A 23,952-nucleotide genomic window follows, 5' to 3' on the forward strand; every position below is an offset into this window, starting at 1 on the left:
ACGAATGAAGCATCAACAAAGCAACAGCCGTTGCCATGGTGATTTCCTACCAAAAAATGGAAATTTTGATATATTACCCCTCCCCCCTCCGAAACTCCCCTTGGGATCGGATTTCCGCAGAATCCGTTCTTAGTGAGCGTCTACATCACAAAATGAATAATTATGCTAAATTTCAAGTCAATTGGGTTTATAGTTTTAGAGATCTCGTGATGAGTGAGTCAGTGAGTGGTATTTCGCTTTTATAAATCGCAATAAATTAAAATTGCGACTATAATTTGAGATTTAAACTATCCTATCTCTCAAGTTGGATCGAACTGCACATGGTGTGCGAATTTTATTATAATCGGTTAAGTGGTTTAGGAGTCCATTGAGGACAAACATTGTGACACGAGATTTATATATATTAAGATTTTATTGCGTATGGGTTACACTTACCCCAAATTTACACTTTCCCCGGTGTACCTTACATATAATATATTGTTTGTATATTAAGCCAGTACACACAATTTTGCAGGGAAAGTTGAAGGGATCAAGTAAAAGGTTTGCAGCATACTGCATGGTCAGTAGCTGCCAGGTGGAGAGCAGCCTTTTCTTCATAAATGGACCAAATTGAAAAATGAGTCTTATTTGTAATCGATAATGTGTTGGGGGAGGATATGATAATGTTGCTGTGGGCGCCACTGTATTGAGGTCTACGGAATCTCGTGGAAACTTGGTTCTGAGGGCTGTGGCTTCGCTACAAATACCTGGACATGGCCCGCTCTCAGCATCTGGCACACTTCACATTTGTGAGCTGAAAGTAAAATATGGGTGAGCTTTTGGCGGCTCCCTTGCCACTACCCTTTCACTTGCTCACCCGTGACCACAAAGAGAACGTGTGGTTTCATTAAGATCCATTTATCACTGGTCACATAAAAGAAAACTTTACACGATGGTTAAACAGTGGAAACGTCTGATGGCACGAATTGGCTTACTTTGAGGTCCAGCGCCCACCACGTGGCTGGACAACACGTTCGCGATAATGTCCAAGTCCCCAGAGTTGATTAATAATACAGTTTACCGCTCACGGCTGGCCCTGAGGATGCCTGAAAGAGTTTAATGATATTTAAAGACGTCGGAAAGAACAGATCACTGAAACAAAGGTGATGCCCCCGGCAGCATCCGGTCACGAGAAGCGATGAAGTTCAAATGGGGCAGGAAATGGCTGGACGACGTGCCTACGCCAAGCAGAAATGACCAGTAGTCATTTAAATTCGTGCTGTGGACATAGTTTAACGAAGACATGATTAACTCCTTGAAAATATTACAAGTTGTTTAAATCAATAAATCGTTGAATTACATTTGTATTAAAATTGATAAAGTTTAATGTTACTGCCCACTTTGTGAGTTCTCTGTCCGACTTCAGGATCGTTCGTGCCCAATTATCTCGTTAAATGAAATTGATACAATAAGATAATATCAATATGTTTTTGGAAACCTCAAATAAAACAAAACTCTTGGGTCAAAAAAATAAAAAGGTTACGATATTAATATTAAATTTTTTTAAGGAAATGAGGCACCGATTCTTTGGCGCACTCCAGCACCCTCGGGCGGAAGTTAGTAACGAGCTATTCACACACTCGGCCACACACCTGTCATCTGCTCATGTATGTTGCGCTGACAACTGTCATAAGGATAGGAGGTGGTCAGAGGGGTGGTGACATATCAAGCTCTGTGGGGTGAAGCCCCTAACGATGGCAATAATTTGCAAAATATTCATTTCTGGAGTACTTAGCTAGAAAAAATAATGACATCATACTATATGCAACTTGTTGGTTGTATAGTCTTATCTGGATTACTTATAATATAAAAGCTGCCACTCCTGTAAAAATTATTTTTTAACATATTTCCAAACCATGTAAGCAGCTGCAGTTTTCATTAGGGGTGTCGTGACTGTCTACAATTGTAGTCACACAGTTATTGTATTGGTGGCAGCAAGTTGGTTTCATGAACCACCTTTGTCACTGAATGTAGGGTGTACTCCTGCTTAGCTCTTATCAGTTCTCAGGTTTCATATTTGTCTTTCACCAATATCATCTCAAACTAGTGGCCCTTATGTAATGCTTTTAACCTCGTATCAATGATTCTCATGTTTGTAAATCGATAAATTTCCTTTTAAAATAAAGATTGTTTTGTTGACCTTAAATTTGTACAAACTGCATATTCAGGATATGTGTAATTTAATCATGTATTGAAATTAAATGTGTGCCTATAATTAACAGAATATCAAAGACTATTTTAACCAGTAGAGTTAATTTCTTCTGGTAATGTTTTTGTAATTTATAGAAGTTCTTCATATTGTAATATTTAATGAAAGTTTGAATTAAATATGCTGAAAACATGTTTTTTTTTATTATTGTATATTTAAGTAACTGTATTTTTATTTTGAAGTATTTCTGTGCTTCTATAATCCTACAATTGTTTTCAATAATATATGTATATGACTGTGATGGTAAATGACATAATTATATTGTCACGTGTACCTAGCCGGTGCCACCGCCATTTCTGTCACGATCCACCTTCAGAGGGGGGGGGGCGAGAATCGTAGCTCTTTACATAGAAACAACTCGCTTGGCATCAACTAGTCTTAACTTCATAAAATACTTTACTGTACCTAGGATCATAGGTTCGTCATCCCGTACAGGATGTCTGGTGAGAGCTGAACTAAGGAGATTTTGCAAAATAACATAATACTTAATTAAAATTATTTTATTCTTAAAGTCAAATACTCAACATCATTTTAAAGAACATTTAAATAGCGGGATTACAATTTAAAACAATAATCTCTTTACTTCCTTAACGATTGAACGACCTTACAAGAGAGAGAATGAGAGAACTTCACTAAACACTTCCCTAGTCCTTCCGAATACCTCAAATCATAATTAATACTTAAAATTAAAACAAAGATAAGTCCATACTCACATTTTCCGAAAAGCCTTTCTTGATCGATTACTTAAAACTAACGTAGGGGCCTCTCCTGCCCTTAAAATCCGAACGAACATTACATTTTAAAAATTATAACTAAACGACTAGTGACGAAGGCCATTGCCTCCGCCCGAAAGCTTGAAGATGACTACATTATGACCTAACTTAAATTAAACGACTCGTGGCCTCTGGCGTCGGCCATAGCTTCTGCCCGAAAGCTTGAATTCCTACATCACGAACGAACTAACAACTCGTGACCACAGGTGAGACGCATAGCCTCCGCCTGAGTGAGCCTGAATTCCTACATCACGAACGAACTAACAACTCGTGACCACAGGTGAGACGCATAGCCTCCGCCTGAGTGAGCCTGAATTCCTACATCACGAACGAACTAACAACTCGTGACCACAGGTGAGACGCATAGCCTCCGCCTGAGTGAGCCTGAATTCCTACATCACGAACGAACTAACAACTCGTGACCACAGGTGAGACGCATAGCCTCCGCCTGAGTGAGCCTGAATTCCTACATCACGAACGAACTAACAACTCGTGACCACAGGTGAGACGCATAGCCTCCGCCTGAGTGAGCCCCGAGTCACCAATCACTTGCGCTTAAATTCGCGCGCCCTGCCGCGCCTAGCATAACAAAAGCTCGTTATTGAAGTCAAATTTACTAAACAACTAACTAGAACATCTGGGAAGACTACCCCCCCTCTACCCCGATGTGCAGGCCACACCGCGCGGCTTGTTACGACAGCGCGCCCCAGTAACTGCGGCCCGTGGCTGCGCCAGCGCGCGGCCAAACAAACAAACAAAATTCTGCAAGCCCGCAGCGCGCCGCGCCGGCCCCGTGCCCCAATTACATGGTCACGCCACTTGCGCTGACGAGTGAACAGAGCAGCCAGCCCAGAGTCCCGTCAGTAAAGTCCCTAAATTTGATTTCAACAACCCTGCAAAATTTCAACCCGCGACATAACCCTCCCCTCACAGAGCTCGAGCCCCATCGAGCTACCTCAAAATTACAAATTGTCTTTTTCCATTAAACCATAACTATAAATTCCTCATTTCACAAAAATAATAATTTTCTTAGTTCCTTGCTGTCTGAACATACATCTAGATTCTGCATAAGATTTATTTTAAAACAACAAGTATTCATAAAATTAAATGTAAAACTTTTATCTGGTTTGTTCTCACAGGAACCTTCAGAGGCTCGAGTTCTCAATTCTAAAAAAATTGTTCTGTTAGTGAAGCTCTCTTTACAAATTAAATTACTGTTCTTAGTTTCTCAGTATTCGTTAAACAATGTGCAAATTCTTGATAATTATTATTATTATTTTTTTTCGGTTTCCGTTTATTACCATACTTCTTTCGTTCTTCAAAAAAAATTAAGTGTCCTTACAGTGTTTCAATTAATTAAACTCTTATCTCGTGAAGGTTGGTGCAACTCCTCGAAGTCAGTGTTGTCGAGAAGAGTAGCTCCCTGGGCTGGCCATCAGCAAACACCACTCAACTCCAACAGCTACTGGACTGGCTTCCAGGGCAGCTCACAACTTCTCCCCACATCTGCTTCGGAGTTGTGCCATCCTCATCACGAACAGATTACAATTCTGAAACATCATCAACAGGCATTACCATCACGCCTGACAAATACAAAACTAACTACTAAACTGCAATCGATGGGCAAGGATGCAAACACACAAAAAAATAAAATTAATTAATTCAACTGCTAACATAAAGTATCCCACCCTTAGCATAATCTAATCAGGCAAATAATTTGATAGGAAAAACTTAAGGAAGGGAAACATGACCTCCAATGATTTTCCCTAACTCTTGAGTCTTGATCTTCTCTATACAGCAAATAGTCCCCACGAAGTAACTGGGTTGAAGGTCAGTTCACATGACCCACCCATAACCTCTTCTACTCTTCTTTTCTTCTGGGGGCAACCACAATGCCCACCAATCTCTCTCCATGGTGCCGAACCAGCTATCCCATGAGAGTAAACAACGTAGTCAATAGAAGCGCAGAGGGGAAACACCAATCTCTGGCTTGTCGAGTCATAAAACTGCTTTATCTTCTTCTTCTTCTGAGTAAAAATATCTGACTAACCTTGCTTCTATTCTTCCAAACAGTAAAAGTTCATCAGGTATCTTCATGAAAGAAACATTCTAACTAATAATTCTTCATTTTTCTTCTTCTTTATTTCTGTTAGTTGTAATAGAAGGCCATGTTAGGGAGGTTATAGGGAAAAAGAGTGGCCAATTCCCACCCCATCACCCACCTAGATCATGACTAATTAACTTTTAAATTTTCTATTTCAAACAAATAAAAAAAACATTTTTTTATTCAAACTTTTAAATTATAATTACTTTTACTTCATAACCTCAAAAGCTAATCAATAATTCTAAATGAAATTGTGATTTACTGCATCCTTGTTCCATCCGATCTGTTTGTTTATAACCTTTCTTGTAAAGTATAAAATTTTCAAACATTACTAATTAAAAAAAAAATTAAATTCTGGTGTCCTTTGAGTTACAATTAACTTTACTATTTCTTAGCTTGAAATAATTTAAGTTTTCAGAACTATTTCATTGTCTAATTCACAACACTTAAAAATCAACTCAAAACAACAAATCATCAAAATCAATAAGATCATCTGACCTACCTATCAGTACTGTGAACTTGAACTGTTCGTACACATTTATAATAAGCTATTGTATTTAAATTCCAACCTAAATAAGGTTTAAAAAAAACTACTAATCCCTCTGTACATTAAGAAAATTAACTTTAAAAATTAAACTTAAGGTATTAGTTCTTTTTGACAGCTACCACAACTCACTAGTTCCATCACATTACTATAACCTAAAAAGTTCTGTAAATAATGTTTATAACAAAAAAAAAACTCCAGTTACTGTCTTCCATAAAAAAAAATAAAACTTTACATGACCTTATTAATCTCCACTTGTAAGTCCATGGCTGCCAGCTTTCTCTTCTCTTGAATCTTCAGTCTTGGCTCTTGTTTCAGTGATCTTGTATCTTGTCTCTCGAACTCTTGTCATCTTGTAAACTGGACTGCTGCTCAGCTCATCTTAAGGAATCTGTAACAGTTTCAAAAATACATGTTAATTTAAATTACATAATTCCTGTTCTTTGGTCCTAAAAAAAAATTGTATTATTAGTACACATTACCCTGAAACAACATTATTATTCATTGTTTATTACTTAAAAAAAATGCTTTACCATAAAATCCTTTTTTGTTCTTTTCATTAGGCCTATTTATTTTCCTTCTTCTTAATTAAATTCTGCTTCAAATGTTAATCCTAACTTAAGACCTACCATCTATTTATTATTCATTACCTACATTATTTATGTTACCCTAAAATTCCCATAAGTTTCTAATACTTCCTATCAAAGACATTCTCTCTAAAAAAAAATTTACTTGTGACTCTTAACTTAACAAACTTAAAAAAAACTTTTACACTAGACTTAACTTATTATTCATTCTTAGTTACTAAATTTCTATATGTAAACTTTAGTACTTACAAACAAAAACTGCCTATTTCTCTCTACCTCTTAATCTCTTTCAATTATTACAATAATAATGTTACCTTGCATCTTTAAACTTTCTTCTTTTCAATTAAATTAGACATCTCATAACAATAAAAATTCTGCCTATACTCTTCTTATGGGTGTACAAACCAACAACAAAATTTCAAATTCTCAAGTTTCCTTATATTTAAATTATGCAATGCACATAACCTCTGTGGTGCCTGTACCCTTTTAGGCCTACCACCTTCTCCTCTCACAGCATGACAACTCTTATTCCTCGGGGTCTGTATTCACTGTTACAAATCAAATATCTCAAAAAAAATTAAAAACAAATTTATTATTTTAAGAAAACAAAAATTTACATTGAATTTACTATGGAGCCTGGAAATCTTAATGTCTCACAGCAGCTAACATGACTAAATCCCATGGAACCCCAGGTTTACATAACCTGTGCCCAAAAATTTAAGCATACCAGGCTTTCCCTGCACTGGTTTTACAGCATCACACACTATTTAGGGCCCCTGATCTGCCATCAGTCCCAAGGAGTTTTCCCACAACCCCTCTCTACACAAGCGCCTACCGCATTCCTCTCAATTGGCTATCGGTTTTACGGCATTCTTTTGGGATCCGACCATCAAGTTAGGGCTAATCGAACACTAAACCTCCATACTTCCAAACTAATGTAAATCAATTAAATTTTCTCTGTAAATTCTAAAAATCAAAAAAAAAAATTATTCCAACATGCCAAAGAAACTTCCAAAAAAAATTCATAATCTTATCTTCAAACCATTAAAATAAAAATAAATAGATTACTCTGTTTTCTCCTTAATAACTGTAAACTGTCAACAAATATCATGTCGTAAATTTTAACTATGCTTACTGACTCTTAATCATAAAATCTCATTTGTCCTAATTAATAAACAACCGATTTCCTTAAAATCTCACTGTATCTCTCACACTCAAACTTCACTGGCTGAATATCTCAATAAATTCAAAAACAATTATCTAAACTCTTAAAGAAACTCCTCCCCAATTATTCAAATAAATTACTTCACCTTATTTTATTTCATTACTTAAAACACCTTACTCAAAAAAAATTAATTAATTATCTAGCTATCTTCCATTATTATTTATTTACCGAACAAAACTTTCTCCTAAATTAATTTAGTAAAATTCAATTTCACATTAGGCAAGTACACTAACTCTCTACAGCAATGTTTCTCATTTCCCTCCTTCCTAACTGAATCCAATCTTACTTAACCTCCAGGGAATTTACCTCACAAAATAACCAAAAATTTCACTGTAGTGCCTATCTGCTATAGGCCCACTACACAGGGGGCTCTAACCCCACCAACAAACTTCATTGAAATGGTACCCTATCCCATACAGGATAGCCACTTCGGTACTACCATGGGGAACTCCTGCCCCAAACTACTCACAACTCTCAGGATTCTCCTGACCCTTAATTCCGTAGTCAGCCCATCTCCTATGGTCTGCGCTACAATTCCCTTTCTTCCCAGGGACACAACGCCTCACCTTAGGGTCCCTCGCCCTAATGAAAACATTAATTTTGTCTCTCTGTTCTTTTGGAGTAAATTCCCTCTACACACAAAATCTAGCCTTCCCAGTTTTCTCAATGCTTATCGATTTTATAGTGTACCTCCTTAATAATGTTTACAAATCCCAAAAAAATATTTTTAAAACCGAGGTAGAATTTAACTAACAAAAACATAAACAACTTACAACGAAACACTTCTAGCCTATACATCATACACTTCTTAAATTAAATTACTTACATACTGAAAGTTCCTCTTCTCCTAAAACACACTTAAATTTAAATTTATTTAACCAATAGTCTATTTTCTTATCGCTAAGTTACCGTACAGCTGATCAAAACAAGGTCACGGCCTGTCCACGTCTCCGTATGAGCCCGTGACGTCACCGAATTCCATCAGGTGCGCCAACCCTCGCTTGCGGTTCCTCCGTTCTCCGCTAGGTTTCAGCACCTCCCCGTCACGTGTTCATTCTGCCACGTCCACTGACGTGTCGTTCTGAAACAACTCTCAACATTTTTCTAATTAAAACAAAACATCACTATAAATTCTATAACTCTCTTTTACATAAACTCTCGTTTTCTCTTTAATTCCTTTCTAACGTTTATCCTTCCCTCGACTGATTTAATTCGTACGTCTCGTCTCCTACGCGCACGACAACAAAACAAACTTCACTTGAAAATAATTCCTATTTACGACAAAAAATTTTTATTTTAAATTATAATTCTCTTAACCTACAATCTTAAAATGAACTTCAATTAAATTAAACCACTTGCATTATCTCTAATAAGCATTTAACTTATAACGTATTCTCCTCACGTAATAATCCCCGATATAAATCTACAATAAATTCAACGACTTAAAACAACTTATCACTATAAACTTTATCCTTACAAGTATCCTCAAATAAACATCTGTTACGTCAAAAAAAAAAAATCTCAAAGACTTCCTCCTCTTAGATTAAATTCCGTAATCCTCTCCTCAAGTAAACTCTTAATAACCTGCTATCAGAAGCTGAAACTAACTTAATAATAAACATAAAAATCTACCTCTCTCTCTCTCCAGAAATAGAACCTACCCGGCGCCTCCACCATTTCTGTCACGTGTACCTAGCCGGTGCCACCGCCATTTCTGTCACGATCCACCTTCAGAGGGGGGGGGGCGAGAATCGTAGCTCTTTACATAGAAACAACTCGCTTGGCATCAACTAGTCTTAACTTCATAAAATACTTTACTGTACCTAGGATCATAGGTTCGTCATCCCGTACAGGATGTCTGGTGAGAGCTGAACTAAGGAGATTTTGCAAAATAACATAATACTTAATTAAAATTATTTTATTCTTAAAGTCAAATACTCAACATCATTTTAAAGAACATTTAAATAGCGGGATTACAATTTAAAACAATAATCTCTTTACTTCCTTAACGATTGAACGACCTTACAAGAGAGAGAATGAGAGAACTTCACTAAACACTTCCCTAGTCCTTCCGAATACCTCAAATCATAATTAATACTTAAAATTAAAACAAAGATAAGTCCATACTCACATTTTCCGAAAAGCCTTTCTTGATCGATTACTTAAAACTAACGTAGGGGCCTCTCCTGCCCTTAAAATCCGAACGAACATTACATTTTAAAAATTATAACTAAACGACTAGTGACGAAGGCCATTGCCTCCGCCCGAAAGCTTGAAGATGACTACATTATGACCTAACTTAAATTAAACGACTCGTGGCCTCTGGCGTCGGCCATAGCTTCTGCCCGAAAGCTTGAATTCCTACATCACGAACGAACTAACAACTCGTGACCACAGGTGAGACGCATAGCCTCCGCCTGAGTGAGCCTGAATTCCTACATCACGAACGAACTAACAACTCGTGACCACAGGTGAGACGCATAGCCTCCGCCTGAGTGAGCCTGAATTCCTACATCACGAACGAACTAACAACTCGTGACCACAGGTGAGACGCATAGCCTCCGCCTGAGTGAGCCTGAATTCCTACATCACGAACGAACTAACAACTCGTGACCACAGGTGAGACGCATAGCCTCCGCCTGAGTGAGCCTGAATTCCTACATCACGAACGAACTAACAACTCGTGACCACAGGTGAGACGCATAGCCTCCGCCTGAGTGAGCCCCGAGTCACCAATCACTTGCGCTTAAATTCGCGCGCCCTGCCGCGCCTAGCATAACAAAAGCTCGTTATTGAAGTCAAATTTACTAAACAACTAACTAGAACATCTGGGAAGACTACCCCCCCTCTACCCCGATGTGCAGGCCACACCGCGCGGCTTGTTACGACAGCGCGCCCCAGTAACTGCGGCCCGTGGCTGCGCCAGCGCGCGGCCAAACAAACAAACAAAATTCTGCAAGCCCGCAGCGCGCCGCGCCGGCCCCGTGCCCCAATTACATGGTCACGCCACTTGCGCTGACGAGTGAACAGAGCAGCCAGCCCAGAGTCCCGTCAGTAAAGTCCCTAAATTTGATTTCAACAACCCTGCAAAATTTCAACCCGCGACAATATACTATAACAAGCTGTTATGTTCGCCAAAAACTAGCTATTTTTATTTCACAAAATTCACTAGTTGCTCTACAAACCTCATAGCGGAAAACAAGAGAGGCAAGCTAATTATGTTAAAACATTCAAAAAAATTTTTACGTAGCGAAATAAGATGCAATTACATTAATAGAGGACAAAGATTCAGAGTTTATAAAACTAGTACTTTAAAATGCCTATGAATTGCAATACCCGTGAGGCTAGGAACTGACAAGAAGCGAGTAAACTTCAAAAGAAACCTGAGGAAAAGTCATGGTGCGCAAGACAATGGCCGCAGTCTGAACACAAGTCAACCAGGACACAATTTTGAGTGGCTGCCGAAATAAGAATTTATAAGAACCAAACTATGTCCGACTTCACATTTAAACTGCGGCCACAACACACCAACAACCAAACTCTTAAGTTTGAAGAATGCTATGACTTAACCCGAAGAACCTTTCCAGGACACTCGCAGACGTATTAACACTGCTGTAGACCACAACCCGATTGAAGCTCTTGCACCCTAGCCTTTTTATACCCAAAATACACAGGCTGAAGCGCCTGTGCGAAAATTATGGCAGAGGCACTAGGGGAAGGAATTGAAGGGAAGCAAGGTAGATCGGAGTGAGGGCGAAGGGGAGTAGGGGGGGTGAAGGGCAAAGCACAGCGGCATATTCCAAAGTTGCGTAGCTCAATAGCATTTACAGAGTATTGTAGTGTGCATTAATAATTTTAAGAGTTTGGCACTATATTGTAATGAAATAATGACGTATTTAAATACTGTACTTACTTTGAAGAAACTGTGTCATAAAAGAGGTTTTAGTATTTTTTTTCTTTTGTAGTCTAATGTTTTTGTTAACCATTTTGCCAGCATAGTTCCAAGTGATTCTTTATTACAATTTTCCAGGTTTCAATACTTTTTCGTGTGCGTGTGTGTGTATATATATCTATCACTTTTTTTACCCGAACTCCTCCATTTCATTACTCGTTCATGGAAGGAAAAGAAACTTTATTTTAGTGGTACGCTAGATATTTATATGATCTGTAAACCTTGTAAACATTTTGTGATTGTTTGGTTGATGTGTTTCAGGTCCGTAGACTTCATCAGTATCATGACATATGATTATCATTTTTATATCTGGTATCTACCAGTGACTGGATATAATGCACCACTTTATCCACAGATGGGAGATGAAGGGTACTTTCTGACATTGAATATAAACTGGTCAGTTAACTACTGGATGCTAAAAGGAATGCCAAAAGAGAAAATTATGATTGGTTTGCCAACATATGGACACACGTTCTCGTAAGTTGGTATATTTTTATGTATATTTTCTTAAAAGGTGTACAACATACCTAGGATGGATAAAAGTATAGCGTATATTTGATTGGCCAATGGGCTAAAAGGAGGCAAAGCTATTTATTCTGTGACAGAGGCTTTGTGAGGCAAACTCGTCTCACACTCGTGCCTCGTTTAACTTCGGAGCTAACACATAAGATCTTGTAGGCCTTATAACATTAATGTATGTATTCTTTTTTTTCCAGAACGAGTTGATTAGTCTTGCTGTAATACGATCAGCCATCTGATTTTCACTAGAAGATGATTTAACTGTTTCACTGATATTTATGTGTGGTTTCTCTGTGCTGAAGATGAATTAGTTTGATTTATATTTTACTATTTTTTTTTTAAATTTACTATTTTTATCTTTATCAATGTATCTTTATTTGTGTGTCTGTCATTCAGGACCATGTGCCATTTTATCTTGTGCATATAATTAGTGATAGTCAGTGATGGTTACAGGAACTGGAAAGCTGCACATACTTAGGACAGCTCTTATATAATCTATAAACTACTGATATGTTCGCTGGGAGCTGATAGATAAGCTTACATTATAATTTATGTTCTGCACTTGCATTCATCATGTTAGGTAATGTTTTTGGTAATGCTGATTCATTAGTATGTATAGTTTCATATACATATTTTATCAAGTTGTTTTTGTGATCAGCTTTGTTCCTGTTTGGGGTTGTGAAACTAGTATTGTAACTGTCTATGGTTATGAAGATAAGGCATGAGTAAATCAGGAAGCACTGGAGAATATTTTCACAAGGAATGATTGTGATGACAAATGATTGAAGTAATGAACACACACTAGACAGTAGAGAAAACCCTCCCTAGCCATCTGTATTTTCTAGAATTACTTACAGTGCTTTGAGAAGAGTAGCTGACATTTGTGATTGTGATGCAGTTAGTAGAAACACCAACTTCATGCAAATATTTTAAAAATATATTAATAGAATAAGGTTTAAAAGCTTCATCTTCAGAATCATATAAAAGAAGTGACATAACTAATGAAACAGTCAACAAAAGAAAGTGTGATGCACTTTAATGATCTTTATAATCATTTGTCTCCCACTGGACTGATGTGATCAGAAGAAGTTATTTTTGAATTTTTAAACCATATTTACAATATTTCACCTTTTAAACAGTAGAACAGCAGCAATAGACGTCAAAGCAGCTAAGTCATATGAAATACAATAGAGCCCAAACAATTAAAAAAAAGAAACCTAAAAAAATGGCCATCTAACAAAGAATTATGCGTTTTAATGTTCAATAAAATGCAGACAAAATGTGTTCTACAGAATTTTTTTCCTGGGAACTATGTCAACTATTTTCAAAATTGTCATTGAATAATGTAATTTCACCATGTTTCTTTAATCATTTGTAATGAATGTTGATATTTGAAATGTTATCAACATTATCTTTAAAAATTATTTTGGTTTCAATTGTTGATAAATAATGCATGTTTCTACTCTTGTGAAACTGTGGCAAGTTTAAAGAAGTTTGATTGTATAACTGAAAATTTGGTTCATATTATTATCTATACATGATTATTTTTCAGGTTATTGAATCCAAACAACCACAATTTACGTGCACCAGCAACTGGGATTGGTTCAGTTGGAAGTAATGGATATATTTCCTATGATCAGGTGTGCTGGTTTCTCAAGAATGGAGATGCCTCAGTGGTTTTTGATGGAAACAGTAGAGTCCCATATGCATTTAACACCAAAGACTGGATTTCATATGAAAATGAACAGAGTCTAGCCTATAAGGTAATATTGTTTTGTTTATTTTGTACTGTTGTTACTTAAGTGAAACCCAATTTTGTCGGTTTAGTTAGTTGTCATTAACAGTGGTAATAATTCTTTACTATTTATCACATGATATTGATTAAATGCAATTTTTTTTTTCAGGCCGAGTATATTGTGAATGGAGAATTTGCAGGAGCAATGGTGTTCTCATTATCGACTGATGACTTCCAAGGTCATTGTTCTGGAGGCAATGTGAAGTTCCCTCTGACAAGGCATATTAAACTTGTTCTCACTGATGATGAGTTATGACAGGTGGAAAAAAGCTTGTCCAAAGCTTTGGGTATGTGAAAACGCTTAGGTATGCCCCATTGGAAACTTTTGTTGAACAGTTTGTAATAAATATTACAAATGCCTGCATGGGAGTTCTTGAATTGAGAACTTTACAGTGGCCAAGTTCATAAAACTTTTACAGTGGTACTTAAATGAAAAAAAAATATTTCAGCTTTTAAAAAGGAATATTTACTCTACTTAAAGCATAAAAATGGATACTGTAATATTTATCACAGTCTGTTTTATATTGTGAACAGCAGCCCTCTGTTTTCATGCATTTTATTTTAAAATTTGGACGTTTTTGCGTCCTTAAATGATGTGGTAATTATTTTTTTATGTTATGTTGTAACTCTACCGCTAATTAAGTTTTTTGAGGCAGCTTCTAAAATGAGTGTTATGTTACCTTGTGTCCAAAAATGCAATATGCATCCAGGATTAAATTTCATAACCCCGTGCACAGTAAGTTGGCAAGTATTATAAATTTGATGTTACCAAGATCAGAGATTAATTTACAGAGTTCTAGTTACTATCCAACTCTGTGTTATGTAATATATCACTTAATCTCACTCAAGCATCCAAGATTTCTAACAGTTTACCATTACTCTAAACTACTAACATTTCAGTGTCTTGCATTACCATTAGTCTATGATTTACTGGTTTGGTAATTAAATTATTAAAGTGTATAAGTTAGGACAGAAATACTTTGATTTTTATTAAAGTACCTTGTCATACTGGCATTTTAAGGTGTGGTAAAATAAACATTTGTGGTTTAAGTGGTTTACAGCCCTATGTAGTCATTTAGCATTGGTCAGAAAACTTTTGAACATTGGCAATTTAAATGTTATTCGTAAACAATGATCCTACTACTATAACATAGCATGTTTTGTAATGACATTTTGACTCCCAAGGAAGTTGAACAGTTCGGGCATATTAAACGATACTGAATTCAGAAATGTTCCTCGTTGACCACATGTTTCTCGAGACAAACTTGTTTCCCCCACAATGCATTCCATCGCATCTACATCTAACCAGTTCACGCCCATCCTTCTCTAATGACCTCTATGCTCTTGCTCAGTTAGTCAAGCAAAATCTTTGCAAGTTAATCAGGAGTAATACTTTCCTGTGTCAAAAGTCACAACTGTGAACGCAGGTCTAATTCATTATTTCTGTATAGCCCTTGACATTCTACTTGTTGCCATTGAATCAAACTTCACTTTACCCCTAAAATCAAATTATACATCTAATTGGAACTTTAAAATTGTAACCTTTAAAAATTTGAACAATCAATTTCTGTTTCACCAAGATGTATGGCACATTTTTTACCAAAATGGATGGCAGCAAAGAGAACTGTAGAGACTGGGCATTATGAAATCCTCAATTAGTGCATTTGGTGTTCTTGGGCCATACTTTGAAGATCATACTGGTCATTCATTTCTCATTTGTATTTTTGAGTTTCCCAACTGCAGACTTCAATGGCAGTTGTATGAAGAACGTTTCTGCTACTTTTCATGTCTTATTTCCAAGACTGTGAATGGTCTCCATGTTCGCTTGTTGTGTTAGCATGTAGAATATATGTGCTCATGTAAATCACGCTGTGTAAACAAGTTACATTCAAGAAGAAATTTAAGTATACTGGTGCATACTCAATCACAATAGACTTCAATTCTCACCAACAACTAAAGCACATAGAGTTGGGACTGGTTATTGTACTAGTAGGCAGTGGAGTATTTAAATTGATGATGCATATTTAGGTTTAAAGCACAAGCATGGAGTCCAAAAAGATTACATAATTAGATTTGCAACATATTGGATCTACTCCAAACCCAGTAGGTTACAAATTCTGCTTGAGTTGGACTCCAGATGATTAATCGGCACAGGAATGGAACCACGTTCTAGTACATGGACACAAAGAGTGTGTTTTGATGTGTTAATGACCAGTATTGTCAATTTCTAAGCCCATGTATAGAAAAGTTATTTTCTCAAAAAAGAGCAGTGGTTAACAAAACTGTTACATGATAATGTGATGCAATTTCAGTTATGTGCATTATGAGCATAACAATACAATGACAGTGATAGTTATGTATCACTCGTATGACTTGAAGGTTAAATAAAATTTGGATACATACACAGCAAACACACAAGAAATATTATAAAGGGGTCTATCCCTTAATGAAAATTGTACTTAAAACATTAACAAAAAATTGATATGTTTTTAAAATATGTGAACCACAGAGATTATCCTGCGTGTGTGTATGTATCATCCAGGGAAAAAACTGGAACTCCTAAAGATACTCTAAAATAGCTGTCGCAGTAGGGATCAAAAAACAATGATCAATAGACATGTAGTTAACTCAGTTAACTGTTTAAGCAGCGAACCAAGAAGTATTAAACAGCAATTCACAAGGGCAACTCGAGAGGTTGCCATGGCAGAGAAAAAGCAGAAAGTATTTGCATTGACAGCCACGCGAGCCTAAACAACACTTAGCCAAACTGAAATTGATAAACGTGGAAACGAAAAAAAATTTAGACAAGAGACAAGGACACTTACGTTAGGGACATGTCCACCACATGCCAGACTGCAAACTAAGTTCGACTTACGGCGCTGCCATAACGTACCTCAGCGTGACCTCTGGACCCACATAAGACTATATTACTACTAATCTGAATCCAAGCTGCTTTTTATAAGCAAACATGACACTCAGTGACTTGATGTAAGCTTTTGGACATACGACATTGCTAAACACATGTATGTCTGTAGAAGAAAACTACAAAAACCCAAAAGAAAAAATCACAAATTAAGAAAAAAATTGCTGTTGGCAACAGGATCTAAACACCACATAATATTCCATAACAGGAATATGGTCAACAAACATAGAAAAACAAAAAAAATGGACTAACAGAACACTAGTACGTATGCGCTAAGACAGAAGAGGAGAGGGGAAGGACAGAGGGTCGGGGGGGGAACCACAAAGAGGACAGCGAAACACCTCTAAGGACACATTTTATATCTTTGGTACTTTGCGCCTGGTGCAGATTTATTAAACCTTGTTTTGGATGAAAGTAAAAGATTGAGCGAAAATCTGAAATTAAACTTCTTCAAACTTTAACGTAACTAGAAAAGTACTATGTAAAATGTGAAAAAAACATTTAAGCTTAAAAGACAGTTCTGATGCTCATAAGCATACATGGCTTCTGGGGCAAAGAACTACGTGATAAGTGTGTAGAAGATGCAGCAGGGTAAGCTATCGTCAAACATTCAGCAAGCATCAAACTGTACCTGAAGTCTTAAAAGTGTGTGTTTAATTAAGAATTTACACAACCAGCCAAAGTACAAGCTATAGCTGTTTCAATATAAAAGAATTCTCTAAGATAATGGAACTTTAACTCAATAGATACAGGATAAAATTATATTATGTGGTTATTGTTATATGATTATTTATAGATAAAGCTAAACTGTATACGTTTACAGCTCTAATAAAACTATGAGCAGTAATACATGGAGATTATAGAATGCTGCCCAATCACTCAAAACTGGACGAGATTTACTTTGTCTTTACAAAATTTTCCATCGACCACTAAGCAAAAGTGAAAGAAGTGGAAGACGAGAAAGCAAGGAGTAACATACCAAAAACATGAAAATAATACAAGTGCCTCCAGGAGGAACTGCGGGAAATCATGGCAGTCATTTACAACGGTGTGCAGCCCGTAAACACAAGTAACCCAGACGTAAAATTGTCAGTGGTGGCTGGAACAGAAAATTTAGAGAAAGAGACATAAGTCCAAACCACATACTCAAGGTGTGGCCACTACACACCAACAGTGAAACTCTCAAGTTAATAATTTGCCACAACTCACCCGAAGAACCTCGCTGGGACAAAGTGTTGCGTCTTTCTCATAGACGACGACGTGCGGGCTGAGACAGCTAAGCCCGCTTCTTATGTACCCAAAAATATCAATTGTGTGCATGCGGTGGAAGAATAGAGGAGGAACAAGATAAGTCGAGTGGGGAAGGAGAGGGGAAAACTCAAGTGCCATGGTATCTTCCTAATTTTTGCACAGCTCAAATTCAAACTAATTCCATTGAATGTCCTGCAAAAAGTCAGCCAAAGTGTAGAGATGTAGGTATTTCATATGTATAAATTTACCTACAAACATTATGTATCACCATTTTGTTTGTTATTATTCAGTTATCTGTAAGTGTGTTGATTTTTAAGTTCTTAACCGTGTAATTGTTTCTGCTCTATTCTGTATATAACTTTGTGGTACAACCTTAATTAGGATTCTGAATTTCTTTTCTGGGAACAAACTGCATCTATAACATGAAAATGTATCCTCTACTGTGTCCTTGGATGCAGTGGTCACTAGCGAATCATGAGCTCAGTCCCAATATCCTGGCATGGCTCAGAATTATGAAAACTGAGTTAGCTCCCAAGTGGTTCAAAGCCCATTATAATATTGGCAGTTGCATAGCTTCTGTGTATAACCGTGTGATATATAACCTAACCAAACCAAACTCTATCATTTGTTCATTCAGATTTTGAATGATTAATTTTAAGTAAAAGTAGGGGGGCTGCCTATATCCCAATTATACCATTTATAAGAGCTTTAATTAAGCATCCACATATTCTTATAATTGCTAAATCTTAATGGTGTTGTATATACTGGTGCTGTACATTGTTGTAAATTGATTATTATTGTAGTAATATATGGAGGAATTATCAGCATGTGTGGTATTTCACTTTTACCAAAGTAAAAGGTGTTCGTGGTTCAGGGTGTCCACACAAATCTTTGATAAAATTTCTCTGGCTTTTCCTAATGAGAATTTCAAATTTCAAATTTCCATACCTTTTTTATTTTTATAATATATGTATTTTGCAGTTTTCTGAAAGCAACAAAGAAAATCCTACTTCCACCATCTCCATATGCATCATAGAATTATAAAATGAAAATTATTACAAACTTTCATTAGCCATTTTATAGTGTTCATGACTACCCTCTTGTCGCATAATCGTTGCACGCGCATAATCGTCGCACCTATATTTTAGGGCGTCAAAATTTGGATTAAAAAAACTCGCGTAAACGTCACATGATGTTTTTGGTCCCGCTATTAGATTCCTAGTGCTTTGTGTGGGTATTTATTCCGTATAAAACAATGTATTTTAAAGTAGAAATATAATATCTATCAAGCCATTACTCCTTACTTATTTAACGGATATACGAAGTTGTCTGATGTGTACATTTTCTTTTAAAGACGTTTTTAAACGTTATAACCTTTATCTGTTCGTTTGCGTCGCCGCAGTGTTACCACTTACAAAAATGTAGCCAGCGCTAGTTGGCGTCATTCATGTTTGATTATGTTGCTTCCCGTATAGAGCGCGCACACGTAGTCGAATATCAATATCTTGCCGATTGCATGCAATGCGCGCACTCTGTCGGGTGCCGAGTTAACTACATCTGATGGCCCACACTCTTTCATGGTAAGTGTGTACTACGACGATAGTTATGCGTTCGTTCAGGCTCACATTCTGGTCACAGATTTTGTTTTTCTATTTAAAGTTGAAGAAATATTTTTGTTGCATAACTTATTAATTTAAATTGTTTAGTGTGCTCTTTTATACTTCATTTTTAAATAAATGTACTTTCCATGAATGGGTTTTGTGTTTTGAATAACTTACCTAACATTTTTTTTCCTCTGGCATAAACATCGCACCCCTACTTTTCAAACTTTATTTTAGTATAAAATGTGCGACGATTATGCGATAAAACACTGTATGCACTAAAACAACACCTTAAACAAAATGCTCTTACTGTCTGGGTGATGGCAGACGGGAGCATGTCATTTTCCTCTCAAATTACTTATCACTAATCAATTTTCATGAATTTTTCCTGACTTTCCAGAATGTGGACATCCTGTTGTGTTGCATAGCAGTAACTGGTTGAATGCACTAAAAGTAACTTTATTTATTAACATCCTGCACACACGATAAATTTGGTTACAATACATGAAACACTTTGAGATATATATTTGTTGGTAAACATGTACTTAATCAATACTTACATATTGCATGTCAAAGGTAATATCTATATCTGTATAAGAATGGTATCACATGTCGCTATGAGCAAACGTGGGTTGAAAACATTCGTCTCTGCAGTTAAGAAAACTACTTAAAAGGGATGTTAACATACATTTATATTGCCCTCTCTGTTCATGTTCTATATAAAGTAAAATAGTTGCATACATTTGCAAAAAGTATAGAGATTTTGTTCAAAGTTCTGCAACACTTTTTTCACATGACTAATGACTGGGAATATGCATTTATTGCATTTGCGATAATGCAATTTTTTTACGTTAATTTCAGCCATTTTTCACTTTTTATAAAATACTGCAAAAAGACAGTTTAATAATTAACTTACATCAATTTAAATGATAATGTGGGTTCCAAAATTGCATGAAAACAATGAAAAATGTTTGCATATATTATTTTTCTGACTGTTATTTGGTGTTTATCCATCCACATCATCACTGTTGTTAAAAAACACATCACCGGCAAAATCAATAATACTCTTCAGTACTAAACTATGTGAATTAAAGCAGCCAGATGCTACGTATTTAAGAATTTTGCTATGTTTATAAATCATTGCAAATAGAGTACATATTGTTACTGGTATATAAAGGAAAGAAACCTTTACTATTATTGTGATGTACAACTTGCTGGTGTTCATGTAACTTGTGATCATGACTCAGCCTTTAAAAGATGTGATTAACCCAGGATGAACGGTTAAGATATTAAAGAAATTTTTAAAAAAATTATATTTTTTAGGAAAAACAGGCTATTTATTAAGAAGTGCTTTTTTTATTCTCTTAGGTATTTATAATCCTGCCAACTTTAGAGGTTAGGTTTTTATTTTGTTTCTGCACTTAGACATTTTTGAGGTTAGTTCTAACCTAAAGCAAAGGCTGGACATGTTCCCTGAAATACGATAGAGGTTTTACTTGTACACCAAGCCTCCAGTTACAAGTTATGTAGTTTTTAACTTAATAAAATTATAAAAGCTTTAAAATTCAGAATTTAGTTCCTTCCAACAATTATGTCACCTTCTACCAAATAAAATTTCCAAAAAATCAACATTTTGTATTCTTTGGCCAAATGTAGATTTATGCCATTTTTTATTGTAGTATAGTATATTTAGATATAATTTTGCTCCGTGTGCATTACTTTATAATGCTGGTACGAGTGATAAGCTGTGTGCTGTTTAAATTACATGACTCTATTAGTATTTTGAAAAGAAAGATGTAAATATTTGGGTCAAAATTGACGTAAATATGCAAAATAACTTCGTAAAATAATATCACTTTCAGCTAAAAATAATGCCACTTTGTGCCATAAAATAAAAACAACCTCAGCGAGCACATGGCCATGACAAAAGCATCATGGAGTCAGAAACAAATTGTTCTAGATGGGTTGTAAGGTCTATCGCATAGCATAGAGCATTTTTTGTTTGGCAGCAAACGTACAGTCGTGTTTATAGCCCAGATGCCGCTCTTTCTTCCGTTATCAAATTAGATGATGTAGAGCAGCCCAGATCAAACTATGCCAAGGAAAACATGGTAGTGGTGACAATTTTGTAAACACTACAGTAAATCAGTTTCAACATTTCCAACCCATTCATGCTTGCACAGTATTTAACGTTACCTGACTCAAGTATTTCCCTTGAGATTTATTATGGGAGATAACTTTTTTTTCTTACATTTGTTCATTGAATAGTGTGATACTGTCCTTATCCTCATTACCACTGCAAACAAAATTGAATAAATTACCAAATATTAATGAAAATTATTCTAATTATAGTATGTTGTTCTTTCGTGTAAATTGTAAATGCTCTACAAGTAGTGTTATGGTTGTTTTGTGTTAGCTAAAATTTCTTAAGTTGACAAATTGTAACATTGCTTGTGAAATGTTATTTGTAATGCAGTACTCTTGTCATGTAAACGTTCACTTTAATAAATCATGAATTTGCATTATCTCGAAAAACTGTAAATCTCTATTGTCTGTGTAATATGTATAATTAAATCATACTTTAAAGGTAAGACCCAATATATGCATTAACTTACACTACAAAACTAGTTCCAAGAAAGTGTAGAATTGCTCAAAAAAAAGTATCATAATTGTATAGTGTTTGGCAGCATAAAAGCAAGCAAGCGTAATTTTTTTTTGCTTTGGTGACATTGTTACAATTGAAATAAAAGTTGTTTGTATTTAACTTCCTTTGGTAAGCTATTTGTCACATTCAGGTTGATCTTTTATTTAAAGATATGTAGTTCCAGTCAAGTATAGTGGAATTAATGTATTATAGTTGTATATGTATTCAGTGTTGAATATTTATATAGGTATATCATTTAAGATTTGGTGTTATCATGAAAAATCATTTTGTTTATTAAACATATTGTTACCATACATTAAATTAATTAAAATTATCTTTTGAAACAACCTAGGTGCCTGTTAAATATTCTGTTTACAACCCCTTATCCAAAATTATAAAAACCTAACCTTTTGTGATTTGTTGTAGAGGTAACATTTGTTTTTTATATTCTACTTAAACATAACATAACCTTTCACTATTTATAATGTAAGGTTAGATTTTTTTATGTTTTATAATAAAACAGTTGTTATTTAGCAAGCAATTCATATTCATCTATATCTGTTGAAATTAAATTGATCTGAATTGTATATGACCCCAAGTAAAAGTTATCCTATAAATAGTATAAGATGGTAAAATATGGTAATTTAAATACTTTATTATACTGCAATGATGGGGGGAAAAAATGTTTTGTAGTTATAAAAATGGCTGTTTCCAAGGATTTTAAATGAAAATGTAAAACATTATTTATATTTGTTCCTATCAGTTGTTATATAATTTAATTATTACTTAAAATTTAACCATTTGATGGTAGATATTAATATTATTTGCATGCTATTGATTGGCTCACCATATCCTAAAAAGCTTGTTACATTCAAGAAATTTTTTGGTGACCATTTATAGTTTTCTTACACTAGTATTACACTACTAGGGAGTGCTTGTGCATTTAAAAGTGCTGTCTTAATAGCTATTTATAAACTATATAGCATGCATATGTCATGGATCCAGGCTTGTGGAAATCATACTTAAATCAATATTTTGCATTCCTTTCTTTGTTGGAGGAAAAATAAATGTCTGTACCTGTTACTTTTGCTTTAAGCATAATCTGTAGATGTTTGTCTATTTGGTTAACTTTGTTAACACTAAAAGCTTTACATATATGATATTCAGAAATACTGTTCTAATAGTTAACTGTTAAAATCTTTCACATTCCAGTTTATGTAACTAAACATAGAAATTTTGTAGCTTATGATGCATGCTGATCTAAAATGTATTTTTTAAAATACTTCTATAGTTAATATTGTAAATGACTTGTGATGTGGAAAAATACATATATTTTTTTTCCAATGGTATGTCTTGCTATTTATTTATGCATGTTTTATTGAGCTTTACATTTCATGATGTTATGGCCAGAATTGCAGGTCACAAATCAGGGCTGTTGAAGGAATTAACTATAACAGGCCTCAAAGTAGTTTATCTCCCCTAAAGTATTGAAGAAAGTGACTTTCTAGTTTCCAAAAGTGACCAAAAAGTGACAACTAACCATTTGTCAAAATGGCTTACAAAAACTAATATCTGAACATTTAAAATTTTGACAAAGGGATTATCTTTCAAAATAATTTAAAAAATTATGGAATAAATATTACAAACAATAATAAATATGTATAGGAAGATATATGTTAAATAAAAAGCTCAGAAACATTCTTTGAAGGTACACAAGTTCATGTTGTGCTTTTCTTTGTTGCAATGATTATAATAATGCTGTTTTTTTTACGTGATAACTTCTTAT

At 35.3% G+C, this 23,952-nt stretch overlaps 1 protein-coding gene across 2 annotated transcripts in view; it reads left to right on the forward strand.

Annotated features, from left to right (window-relative positions):
* LOC134529099 (acidic mammalian chitinase-like) overlaps positions 1–23,510 on the forward strand; it is a 48,784-nt gene extending 25,274 nt beyond the window's left edge. For both annotated transcript variants that reach the window (XM_063362830.1, XM_063362831.1), the window contains 3 exons: positions 11,695–11,910; positions 13,505–13,715; positions 13,857–23,510. In XM_063362830.1, coding sequence (XP_063218900.1) covers positions 11,695–11,910; positions 13,505–13,715; positions 13,857–14,003 — 574 coding nt within the window. In that variant the 3' untranslated portion in view covers positions 14,004–23,510. The remainder of the gene's footprint in view (positions 1–11,694; positions 11,911–13,504; positions 13,716–13,856) is intronic.
* Positions 23,511–23,952: the final 442 nt, after the last annotated feature.

The sequence above is a fragment of the Bacillus rossius genome, chromosome 2 (assembly GCF_032445375.1).
Source record: "Bacillus rossius redtenbacheri isolate Brsri chromosome 2, Brsri_v3, whole genome shotgun sequence".
In the NCBI taxonomy this organism is placed as follows: domain Eukaryota; kingdom Metazoa; phylum Arthropoda; class Insecta; order Phasmatodea; family Bacillidae; genus Bacillus; species Bacillus rossius.